This window comes from Triplophysa dalaica, chromosome 25, assembly GCF_015846415.1.
Source record: "Triplophysa dalaica isolate WHDGS20190420 chromosome 25, ASM1584641v1, whole genome shotgun sequence".
In the NCBI taxonomy this organism is placed as follows: domain Eukaryota; kingdom Metazoa; phylum Chordata; class Actinopteri; order Cypriniformes; family Nemacheilidae; genus Triplophysa; species Triplophysa dalaica.
In genome coordinates, this window is record NC_079566.1 from 3,256,060 (window position 1) to 3,269,116 (window position 13,057).

At 40.8% G+C, this 13,057-nt stretch overlaps 1 protein-coding gene across 2 annotated transcripts in view; it reads left to right on the forward strand.

Moving 5' to 3' along the window:
- Window positions 1-13,057, forward strand: part of ptprua (protein tyrosine phosphatase receptor type Ua) — a 177,583-nt gene that overhangs the window by 149,621 nt on the left and 14,905 nt on the right. For both annotated transcript variants that reach the window (XM_056741056.1, XM_056741057.1), the window contains 3 exons: window positions 6,740-6,837; window positions 7,125-7,241; window positions 7,393-7,547. In XM_056741056.1, coding sequence (XP_056597034.1) covers window positions 6,740-6,837; window positions 7,125-7,241; window positions 7,393-7,547 — 370 coding nt within the window. The remainder of the gene's footprint in view (window positions 1-6,739; window positions 6,838-7,124; window positions 7,242-7,392; window positions 7,548-13,057) is intronic.

Consider the following 13,057-nt stretch of genomic DNA (forward strand, 5'->3'; position numbering starts at 1 on the left):
AGCAGGTGTGTATTTGGTTTGCTGGGTTGGTGATGTTTCCGGAGGTTTAAACTGGCTTTAGGGTGTGAGATGTGCTCTGCATGTAGATGTGCTCCGGACTCAATGAGCTGTATCTGCAATCTCATCCCAAACCATTTTAAGTGTTCCTGTTGCTAAGGTGGTTTTGAACACGTTGCTAAGGAGCATTTCAACACGTTTTTTTTTTATGATGCTGAGGGCTGTTGCTATGCAGTTGCTTGGAGCAATTAATGGTTCTGTATGGTTGTATAAGGGCATCTTCACACCTAGTTCATTTGATGCTCTCGGAGCAGTTCAGCGTGAATATGTTAACAGTCCAAGTGATCTCAGACCTCCTTAAAAGGCCCTAAAAGTGAACCGTTCTTAGACTAGTCTGGTTTGCGGTTCGATTTCCTGGTGACTTGTGAAAGCAGTGTAGTCTGAGTCAGCTTTACGTTTCTTTTTGACATGTGTACCTGGAGGCTTGTCGTCCCTGCAGCTGGGTGCTTTGTAAGGCCGTGATCACACTTTACTTCTTTTTCATGAGAAAAAGTTGACAATGGCAGTAATCAGCGTTGTGTTTACAAATAGCAGCCGGCCATGTTCAAAGATAGCATTTGTGCACGAAGGAGGACAGGCTACTTAGAGAGGCATAACAGAAGTCTATTTGAATAATAAAGAGAGAGATTCTTTGTAATAACCACATTTTTAAAAACTATAATACTAATTTCTTGCTAGAATTGCAAGCAGAAGTTATTGAAAGTGAAATTTTAACTTACATTTATACAAAACTATGCTCCAACTGGCTTTTCGGCCGCCATATACATTTTTCCGAGCTTATGTAGTTATGGAAACAACAGTTCTCTGTCATTGGTTAGCTGTGTAAAAGGTGAAGGGGGTTTCAGAAAAGTTGAACTTTTATTAACCTCAAAAGGTTAAGCTGGCGTTTAAAAAAGCGCTCTGGGTGTTTTTTTAAAACACTGTTTTCTCCATAAAATTATGTAAAACAGACGCTAGCAGCTTTGAAAATGAAGTCAAGTGTGAACATGGCCTAATCCACACACAACCAATGTAAAAACAGACCAAATTACTTAATGCACCAAGCATACATATTCACTTAAGCCAGAACATAGTAAGGTTTTTTCTTCCACATGTTCTCGATTAGAAAATCAAGCATGTTCAGGCTCAACATTTATAAATAAAATGAAAAAAAAAAAAAACTGCAGACACTGCAGGCTCAAATAAACAGTGCGCTGAAAAACTAATCTCATGAAGTCCCAAAACATGAAGAGTCGTCACTAACAACATCATTAGAGCAGTATGAAAGAGATAAAAGCAAATGGTGGTTTTATATTTACCATCGATCTTTATCACACCTAGTCCATTTTCATGCATTATGTTTTCTGTTACTTTCAAGGATGTTAATATTTTTGTTGGTCAGATGAGTTTTTTTTTTGGCAGATTGACCACTAGTTTAATTTTTAACATTAGTTTGCTACATTCACTGATATGACTTGCTGAACACCACATTATCAACACAATATTGATTTGATCAACATTTACCAACCCATTCTATTAGATATAGAAACATTTTTAGGTGAACCATCAATTAAGTATTCCCCATGAGAAAAAAAAAAAAAAAGTCTATGGCCTTGTTTTATAGAAACTCAATCTTAAACTAGTTCCAGGCACAAGTTCAATTACGCCATGTTTAGACATTGTACAAAATCACTCAAATCTACTTTTAGAGTTCCAAGGTAGAAACCTACATTTATGCCAGCAGAATTTTGAGTCACTGGGAATAAAGACAGTTAATGAATGTTGCTCATGCTTACGTCACACTGTTAACTTGGGCAGTTTAGCCAAAAACCACCAGATATCAAGCAGTTTAAGGGCACATCTCTAAACATTCAACCTTCTGGTGCTTCCTTTGACATTTTCAGGAGACTAAGAGCTGGGTTCAGTGTAAACAAATGCGGACACCAGGTATAGTCTAATAACTTTATTAAAAGCGACAATAATTTACATTGTAAAGAAAACACCTCCACTGGAAACCAGAGTTTCTTCGCTCCTTTTTCCAGCAACATCTCTCCCTAGAACACAAGAGTCAGACGATGAAACTCAAGTCTTTGGATGTTGTAGACAAACCAAAATGAAACACCTACTTTTCCTGGCACAGCTCTGCTCACATGAACCAGAAGCAGGGTGGCAAACCGCAGCACTACAGTGAATATAGATCTGACCAACAAAGAGATCAGCTTTAGCAACAAATACAAGGAGGTTTAGATGATATGGAAGGCTGTAAAGAAATCATACAGTCTCCTGCAGAGGGGCCAGTGATGATGGATCCACAAACGTGAACATCTTCACAACAAAGCGCTTGTAGTGGGTTGGGAACTGAACATCAGACGAGCCAACTACAGGAATCAATGCGGTCAGATAATGGTCATCCTGGTAAGGACATCTAAAAAAATAAAAAGGGACAGTCAGGACTCGTTCATAGCACACTATCTGGACAAATGCTACTCACCCATCAACTAGAAGATCCCACTGAGGTAGACTGAGAGGACTGGGGGTTGATGTCGCCCAACAGTGTCCCAACATCAGGACAAGATTGGGGTCGGTCCTCTCCAATATGTGCACCTCGACATACACAGGCTCTCGCAGTACTTTAGTGACTGGATACTCGTCCTCACCGTAGTAGGAGGTGTATGCCTCATCTCCTAAGGATGAACACCCGTTAGAGTTTGAGACCAGTGCTACTAGTACCACTCCTATTGAGGCATTTCTCAAAGACTAGCACATCATTACCTTCTACGCAGCCTTTAGTGACACATTGGCCGTTTGCCAGTCTAAGCTCCACCCTGAGTGGTCCAGGAGCAGCTACAGGTGGAGGTGGTGGAACTGTGTTGACCTCCACAACCAGAGCTTCCACAGCAGTGCCAGAATATCTACACTGGAAGAGAAGTCTAGAAAACAAAATGGTGAGCTTACATCTGTTCAAGGATTCACAGTCCTGAGAGAAAACACAGATGACCTACTCAAATTGACTGTCCCTTGTTATGGAGCCAAGAGGTCCAATGCCCACTTCATAGGATGAAGTCATTCTGTTCTCATACACCACATAACCATTTTCCTCCTGCACGCAAAAACAGGATTGACATCAAACCTGTTCTAGACATCCAAATCATCAAAAGCAAACTCACCATCATGGTGGTGCCACAGGCAGTGACTGGGAACTGGTATATGGCAAAGGAAGCCGTGGAACCAATAGGACCGCAAGGTGCTTCATTTCCACCCAGCAGACGGACAGTGTCCAGACTCAGACGAGGGAGAGTAACATCTCTAGCCACCACTACCACAAACTGACCATCTCGAATACACTGGACAGTCACTAATGAGAGAGGAAGTTATAAGAGAAGCAGCTTGGTAAGAAACATTCCACTGGTCTAAACACACTTACCTGACATCCCATAATAACACTGCTGTCCATTAAAGCAGCAGTTTATAGCTTCACACTCAGCACCACTGATACCAGGTTGTCCACACTGGATCTGCTCATAATCAGCTACAGCACACTTGTCAAGAGGTTCAGACTGCACCACTGGCTTCTGAAGTGGAAACTTCTGTGAAAACTGTTGTTCAGTTTGCTGCAAGACTGACAATTGAGGCTCCTGGGGAAAATTACTGAACTGTGGCACAGCACGACAGACCGCACAAAACCATACACAAAAAGCCACAAGACAAAACATTCCTGTAGTTCCAGCCATCTTGCCACAAGCAGACACTTTAGGAGTTGTGTGTTTAGTCTTATATACTCTGTAAATCGTCAGTCAGCAATTGTAGCTCCTCCTTGATCAATTAACAATGATTGTTCTCCAGACCTTCTGGAAGCTATAAACAGGGTGATTGGTGCTTACTCTCAAGATTTTATACGATTATGTTTTAACCAATCTCTTTAAAGCCAACGAAAGTAAAGCGTGCATTTAAAAAAGTAAAGTTGTAAACACCTGTTTGCTTTTCATTTAAGCACTTCACACAACAGCTAGACATTAAAACTACAAAATGCACTTTTTAAATGTGTCATGAAATTGCCTTTTTTATTGTATAGTATTGTATGAGGTCTACTTATGAGGTTCACGTAGTTTTTACATTCAAATACATTAATATCGATAAGTAATAGGCTACTTTTTACTCTGGTTTTGAGGCCGGCTCAAGAAACACTTGGTTTTTATGGGTGGGCAGCATTGAAGACTTTGAAGTATACGCCCACTGCTATGATTGGATTAAAGTTCCAAATGACAGCATTGTGCCCTGTGATGTACTTTGTTGTGTGTCTCTTTGACAAGCTACATGCTCAGTTGGAGCCTTCTGTAAACTTGGTTAGGCACGTAGGTTACACATAATCAGGACATATAAAGCGATCTCTAACAAAGCAATATTGACGGGGCAACAGTCCAGTTCAACAGTTGAAAGAAGGTAACAGGGTAAATAGCAGACTCACGCACTACAGCAGACTTGTGATGACGATACGCTTCTCCTAAGTTACCAAAGTAAGCGAGCAGTTTAAATGCACATACTGTCACTGGAACACGGCTTCTCGATTAGAAAAACAAAGCCTAAACGACTTGAATGGGCCACGGATCAAACAGCGATCAACTAGCTACGTGGTTTTAAGTGCTAAATTATAATGTCAAGCAGTAACGAGCGGCTAACAGCTTAATGTGACTTCAGTACCAATGTAACAAAAACGCTAACATCTTAGCAATCAGTCAATGAATAATTGAATAAACAGACTCGCACACTACCGCAGACTTGATGATATATACATTCCAGCACCATTTGCTCGGCCTGGTGTCAATAATAGTTGTCATTTCAGTAACATGGACGTCTTCGGTTCTGACACCAAAAGGATGTTCGTTTGAATACGATGAGCTTTTATATAACAAAAGCTCAGGTAAAATTGATTTCTTAATTCATGACACATTTAACAGCTATGCACAAGCACAGTATAATAAATCAATCAGTATAAAACTTTACGAAACTACAATAAAGTAAATATTTCTGGGTAACTCTTTGATTTTCATTAAAGTTGTATAAACTGCAAATGTATGTTTTCCCTGAAGAAAATTGATCTGAACTGATCCTATCACGTGTGTTTAAGCGTGTGTTCTTCCTGTATTTGTAGTCCGGTTCTCTTGGTTATTTTAGTATAGCAAAAAAAAGAAAAAATACATTTAGTCCAGGTTCTCTGAGGAACAAGCATACAGTGGCAACGTGATCGGACAGCTTTTATGATGTACTGTATAAACATATAAATGCAGTGTATAAGATGTCTTTTAATACATTGACATGGGTTAAAGCACCAGTTTGATGGAGTCTACTCCTGCATCCCCACATCTTTCCTGTTTTTGCTTTATTTTCAGTCTGTAAAGGTATGTCTCTGTGAAGTGCCCTCAGGCTGTGAAGCTGTTATTACATCCACCTGTTAAAACAATCACAGGCAACAGATCCACACAACAGGTGCTCAGCTTCTTCCACATTCGCCTTTGGCAACATCCTTTAAAATTCATGCGTTGTGCTTTCAAGAGAGAATATCCAGGATGAAACCGAGGTCATTCATGATAACAAACAGTACAACAGAAAAGTGGTTTAAAGGGAAGTTGTCTAGTGTCATTTTATAATACAGCTGAATGTTTGTTGGAATATCATCAGGACACATGTTTCTCACTTGTCTATGAGAGTATTGTGCTGGGTTCTCAGAACAGTCAACACACTTTTGTGGTGTTTGAAAAGAAAGCTTCACTGTTATATATATAGAGCGTGATCCTTTGACTACTTGTAAATGTAGTTATAAATGAACGGGGGTCCAGGTCTACTGAAAACTATATTCAGTGTGGTACAATTGCTAACACATATCAGACTATTTGTGTTTGTTAAGCAGAGGAATCTCACAGACATTAAAATCCTCATGAATGTTATAGATCTCTATCTACAGCAGTGGTTCTCAAATGGGGGGCCCCAAGATGGATCCATTGGGGGGGCAAAGATCTAATGTTATTATATGTTTCATAGATTTTACTTTATCCAAGATCCGACCAAAAGAATTGATGTTCCAGTTTTGCATAACTGAATATGTTTTTGGTTGAATAACAGTACTTAGTTTACTAAGATTATGAGTTTTTATTTTGATGGGGGGCCCACAAAGTGATGGACCCTACACAAAGGGGGCATTACAATGAAAAAGTTTGAGAACCAATGATCTAGAAATCAGGATATCGTAGAGACTTGGGGTTGAGCTCAGTTTTTAATAGCTCAGCCCAAAATAACACCAGAAAACACAGAGAAATGTATAAATTGTTTACAGATACATCAACAGACACTACATTAACCACATTGTCTTAAAAAAAACCTCAAATCAACACACTCCTCGTGTAAGATATGTAAGAATACCTACAGTAAGACAGTGTTTCGAAACATGCTGGAGAGCACCCACAACACACCAGCGCTGTGATGGAAACTTTTCTGTTACTCACAGCTTTCTTAAAGCCTACCGTATTTGTTCTTGTTTTTTTTTTGGAATCCACCAACATCCTTCCATCTGTGTTTTTTCTTTTCTTATGTAATACTCTCTTCTGTCACGACCCTCTATTTCAATATAAGCACCTCTCTCCTCTCTTTATCCTGCGCTCAGATCACTCACCACCCCACACGCAGCATCATTCTCTGTGTCTCCCCGCAGGGCCCAAACAGGACATGATCTATGACTTCTGGCGGATGGTTTGGCAGGAGAACTGCTACAGCATCGTGATGATCACCAAACTGGTGGAGGTGGGGAGAGTGAGTAAAATAACTCTACTTTTGCCTGAAGTCGCCCGTCCGCCCACTAAAAGACACTCTCTGTTACGGATCACTGATCAGTGTTCTTCAGAGCTGACCGTTACTGAAGATAAACTTGACCAGGACAAATCTTAAAGCACAGCGCATTCCTTCTGATAAATTTATCTTGTGCTGGCAATTTCTTTTACAGAAACCATTACTGTGGTAACACTAGACTATTGATATGTTTCTTTCTGCAAAATCATATTGCCGTTGTTGTGCATTAATTATGTGCGTGTGTTCTTTAGATGAAATGCTGTAAATACTGGCCCGATGACAGCGAGCTATACGGAGACATAAAAATCACTTTATTGAAAACAGAAACACTGGCAGAATACACTGTGCGCACCTTCGCCATGGAGCGGGTAAGAGCCCCTCAAAAAAGATACATTTTGTCATCAAATATCAAAACAACAGAGCTATTTTGTTGAGAGATAATAGAAACAAATTGACAAAAGCAATGAAGAACATTTTCTTTGAAATGAACCTTCCCTAAATATGGTTGTGCCACATCAGCGGGGTTATCCAGCCAAGCATGAGGTCTGCCAGTTTCACTTCACATCGTGGCCGGAGCACGGCGTCCCGTATCACGCCACAGGACTTCTGGCCTTCCTGCGACGGGTCAAAGCCTCCACACCTCCTGACGCCGGGCCGGTGGTGGTTCACTGCAGGTGATGACACCTCAATCACCCTTTGCATTTACACATGACATAGATTTGGATGCTCCCTGACACGTTTTTTTTGCTGTTTGAAGAGTCGAATACTGTCACAGAGACTTGTACGATCCTCCCCCCCAAAAAAACGTATTTGAATGTATTTGTTCACTTTCGGCTTTACAACTCAGCAGAGAGCTTACATTCACACACAGCAACATTACACACCGCATGTAGTGTAATTTTAAGGACATTGTAATAGTTACTCTTTAAAAAACAGTTATGTAACATATAATGTGCAGTTAAAACACTACTATTCTTTATATTTTGATTTAAAAAGAAAAAAGTCCATGCTGTTATATAGAAAGTGAAAGAATGTAAACTTCTTACGTCCCCTTGTCTAACAATATTCTACGGTTGAAGAGTCTAGTCGACGGAACACACAGAGTTTCTGGATCCAGGAGACAAAGTTTGACACAGACACAAGTGCTTGTTCAATCAGAGTCCAATGTTTATTGTTTTAGGACTAATACTTATAATTTTCTCTTAGGAGGCGTCATATAAAACCACCTAAACAGTGGAAAATCACCAGACTTTCTGTTTAGTCTTTCCTCCTGAACAATCAGATATGATTACATATTCATTATTACAATAACAGAACAATCGTCCATAGGCATCATTAGGAACCTTGATATGGAGAACAACAGATACTTATATCAACATAAGACAGCATGACATGATAGAACTTCCAACGAGGTTAAACAACAAGAATGAAAGGCACATCTTATATGAATAGAAGCTAATATTAATAGGAATTAATAGGAATGAATACATATGATACATGAACTTTGTATTAAACACAGATGCAATATTTGTAGAGGACAGGACGAAATCCAGATTCTCACAATGGCCACTTTCAGACAAACGGTCTTACAAGCAGTCCTGTGTCCTTTTAAAGAACAAATATATATAGAGTAGTACAAAAGGTTAATCAAAAGGTTAATACAAAATTTTTAATAAAAGGATAGTTGCATTTGCGTATTTTTATGTGGTTTTCTGGTTTGCAAGCTGCTCTTTGAGGTAAAAGATCAATCGGACTGATTTGTAATAAAAACATGACAACACCAATCACCCTCAATAAAAACGAAAACATAAACATAATTATATCTACTCTTCATCATCTACCGTGCCAATCTCAATTACCGAATCGTCAAGCCCATTATCTCCTTCCATTACATTGTCACGTCCATCAACATTTCTTGGTTCTTCTATCACCGGTATTGGTTCTGGTTCTAACTCCTGTGTTTGAACACAATCATTATCATCCTCGTCCGTATCGCTGTTATGATCAAATATGGATCCCCAAGTTTGATTCTGATCTTTCGGACGATAACCTTTAGATGTGCGTCTAACCAGCATAGCCTGGTTGACGTCAGTCGTTCTTTTTGCTAACATCATTCGATCGGTTCCTTTGGTTGTAAAGGAAGTAACAGATCTTTTAACACATCCCACCACACACTGCATCATGCATGGTAAAAATAATAACAAGGCTAAGATGGTCATCACAACTGGAATTACTGTACCGGTTATCCAATATCCCCATCCCCCGGATAGGCTGTCCAACCATTGAAACCATGTTGCATCTACCGGTGTGGGTTCACGAACTGATTCTCTCATGTGCTTCACAACGTCGGTGATATTGTCTGCATAATCTGGAATTGAAAAACAACAAGATACTCCTAGCATTTTTCACACTCCTCCTTTCTCTGCTGTTAATATATCCAAAGCAAGTCTATGTTGCACGACGGCAACTCTCATTTTCTTTAATTCGTTAGAGATTAAGTTTAAAGCTTGTGCTGTGTCATTTTCCAAAGAAAGAACTTGCCATGCCAGACCATTAATTTTATTCAGAGCAACAGTAGTACCGGTTCCTGTAAACAAACCTGCTAGGGACCATCCCACGTTCTCCCAAGGAGTAGTCCATGGATCACTAGTCTTATGGCCTGCTTAATAATTTGGCAGTTTTACTTCCCTTTTATGTCTATTCAAAGATGTGGCCAGATTTGTCTTTTCCATTATGCTAGTTCCTGTGGACAAAATAGCAGCATAACAACAACCTTTCCATTCCCCTGCATCTAAATGGTAATATGCAGTTTCACCACAAACCCACACCATTCCTGGTGAACTGTCTAAGTGTGAAAATGGACATTCAAATCCCTCAGTAGTTTTATTGAGATATTGTATGGTGCAATTATGATGTCCGTTATTTGATTGAGACAAAGTAATTTCATTTCTACAATCGGACATTCCTACTATATGTCTGCCTGATTTGGAACACACACATAATTCTGCGGGACGAGCATTTACATAAAAGGCAGGACCTTGAAAAGGTTCTCCTGTATACGAACAGTTATAGTCTCGCATTACGGATGTTGGTGGTCTTCCTTCTCGAATATTCAGAGTCATTTGTACAATTAAAGACATTTGTTTTGGCATATTGCAATCACCCTTACCATTTACTAGCATGTCTGCTGTAAGCTCCTGCGTTCTCCACATTGAGTGGAGCTGTATACATACCCATCATTAGGATAATTTCAATGATTCAATTTGGCCTTCAATGCACCTCAGGGGAAGCTACGGAGTCAGCACTGTTGGCTCAATGGGCCTCCTATCTTCTTGCTTTGGGTGGCCCCTACCTCACAAAAGGTAGTTCTGTCCTCAGCTTAGTCAGTGCTTTCTCTACCCTGAGATGTATTAAGGTGAATCCCCTGTTGAGTTTCTATGTTAAATTGGAGCTTGCCTGCTCTCCTGAAGAACACAACTTCAGTCTGGAAGCGTGTATCCACTGTGGCTGGTAGTCCGTCAGAACTCCTGTCCGTGTTACGGCAATCACAGTCGCTGGTCCGTGGTACTTTGGTTCTCCAACCTTTGTTGGCTTCAGATTCCTCACAAAGACCTTTTGTCCTGGAACAAAGTTATGAGTAGGCTGCTCTGAGGGAAGAGCAAGGCACAAAGAAACATCAGCACATATAGAATTAAACTTTTCGACTAGGGAAGTCACATAGTCCTCCTGGATCACCTTCAGATCACCTAAAGAAGAAATACCAGACCGGCCTTTGACCCACGGGGTCGGGAAAGGTCTACCCATTAGTATTTAGAACGGTTACAATTTTGTCGTGGAAGATGGGGTCATTCTTATTTCTGCCAAGACTGCGGGCAATAAATCAAGCCCCTTTCTTCCTGTATCGAGTACAGCTTTTGTTAGTCGTGTTTTCAGTGTTCGATTACATCTCTCCACGACTGCTGCACTTTGCGGATGATATGGAATATTAAAATGCCAATCAATAGACAATGTTTTTGCTAAGAGCTGTGTTACCTTTGACGTGAAACTCGTCCCGTTATCCGATTCCAATCTGGCCGGTACGCCCCACCTTGGCACAATCTCCTTCGTTAAGATTTTTACCACTGTTTTAGCATCTTCCTTTGCGCATGGAAATGCTTCAGGCCACTTTGAGAATCGATCAACAATTACCAAAAGATATTTTAAGTTACCTATTGGCGCATGTGCGTAAAATCAATTTGTAAATGTTGAAAAGGAGCTTCCGGATGTGTCAATGCATCGTGCTTAGCTGATTTGTGCGGATTTACCTGAGCACATGTTAAGCATGCATCCAAAACAAGCTTTGCTGTTCTATGAACATCGGCTATACAGTACAATTGATTAATTGCTTGAACTACTTTTGCACAACTGGTGTGAGATAACCCATGGTAATGTCTAATTAGGATGATTAACCCTAATTTCGGTAGTGCTATTCTACCCTGTCCATCTCTTATAATCCCTTCCTTATCAGGAGTGCAAACATTTTTTCTCCAATGCTCTAAGTCTCCCTGTGTTGTTTGACTTTGCAGGAATTTGATATCAATGTCAGATACATTCGTTATGTGCACCGTCATTGCTACCTTTGATTCATTTTTTATATGAAATGGTGATTTAATCTGAGCTTGGGCTGCTGCCTTTGCGGCTTCATCAGCCCTTCTGTTGCCTATAGTCTGTTCATCCTCCCCCGAAGCGTGACCCTTGACCTTTACTATGGCCACTTCGAGCGGAAGCTGAACTGCTTCAGTCAACTGTCCTATCAGATTTGCATGTGCTATTGGCTTTCCATCAGCAGTTTTAAAACTTCTCGCTTCCCACATTCTGGCATAATGGTGAAGAACACTCCAAGCATACCGAGAATCGGTGTGAATTGTTACTCTCTTTCCTGTCATCAGCTCACAGGCCCGTATTAATGCTATCAACTCTGCAGCTTGAGCCGAATTGTAATCTTGAGCAAAAGCTTCTTTTACCTCTCCTGTCTCGGAAACCACAGCATAGCCACAGAGATAGACACCGTCAGATGGCTTTGAACAAGACCCATCAACATAAATGTGTTCTCCCCCCTCTAGGGGCGTGTCCAACAGATCGAACCTAGAAGAGTAAGAGGTGGTCAGTTCAAAGATGCAATCATGTTCAACATTAAAATCTGCCATGTCTACCATACCCAAAATACCCAGCAAAGCAGGATTAACGTTTGCTGTTGTTTGAATGCTAAGATTTTTTGTTGCCAGCAGAGTAGCCTCGTAACCTGAGCGTCGTTGCGCTGTCATGTGTTGTGTTTGCATGTTGTGTAAAATTACACCTACCTGATGGGATGCATATAGTATTAAAGGGTGTGACAGCACAGTTTTCTCAGCCATCTGTACAATCAGAGCACATGCCGCTACAGCACGAAGACATGCTGGCATACCTGTGACTATGTTATCTAACTTTTTAGACAGATATGCAACTGGCCTATATGTTGAGCCATGAAGTTGCAATAAGACCCCTAAGGCGGCACCCGCTGTCTCCCTCACATGCAAGTGAAAAGGCTTGGTGTAGTCCGGCAGGCCCAATGCTGGTGCCGTCGTGATGGCTGCTTTCAAAGCATTGAAATGTTCATCAGCTTCCGCAGTCCACTCCAATGATGTGTTTGGCGGAGCTTTGTGATCTATCAGACCCCTCAGGTGCCTATCGTGAATCGCACAGTCAGGTATCCACTGTCTACAATAGTTAATTAGTCCCAGAAAGCTTTGTAGCTCCTTTATTGTTCGTGGGGACTTAACCTTTCTGATCAGCTGGACCCTATCTGTAGATATTGCTCTGAGACCTTGCATCAACACATGACCCAGATAGGTTACCTTGGATTGAACCCATTGCAGTTTCTCTTTCAAGGCTTTAAAACCTGTTTCGGCAAGTACATTGCAAACAATTATAGAGGCTTTTTCACAGTCCTCCTCCGTCTCCCCCGACACGAGTATGTCATCTGCAAACTGAAGCACACACACTGTTGAAGGCAAATCAGTCATTTTGGCCAAAGTTCTGTGCACTGCTGCAGAAAAGACAGCAGGTGAGTCTACATAGCCCTGAGCAAGGCGTTTCCACGAATATTGCTGCCCCTTAAATGTAAATGCTAACAAAGGCTGAGTATCTGGGTGTACAGACACAGAGA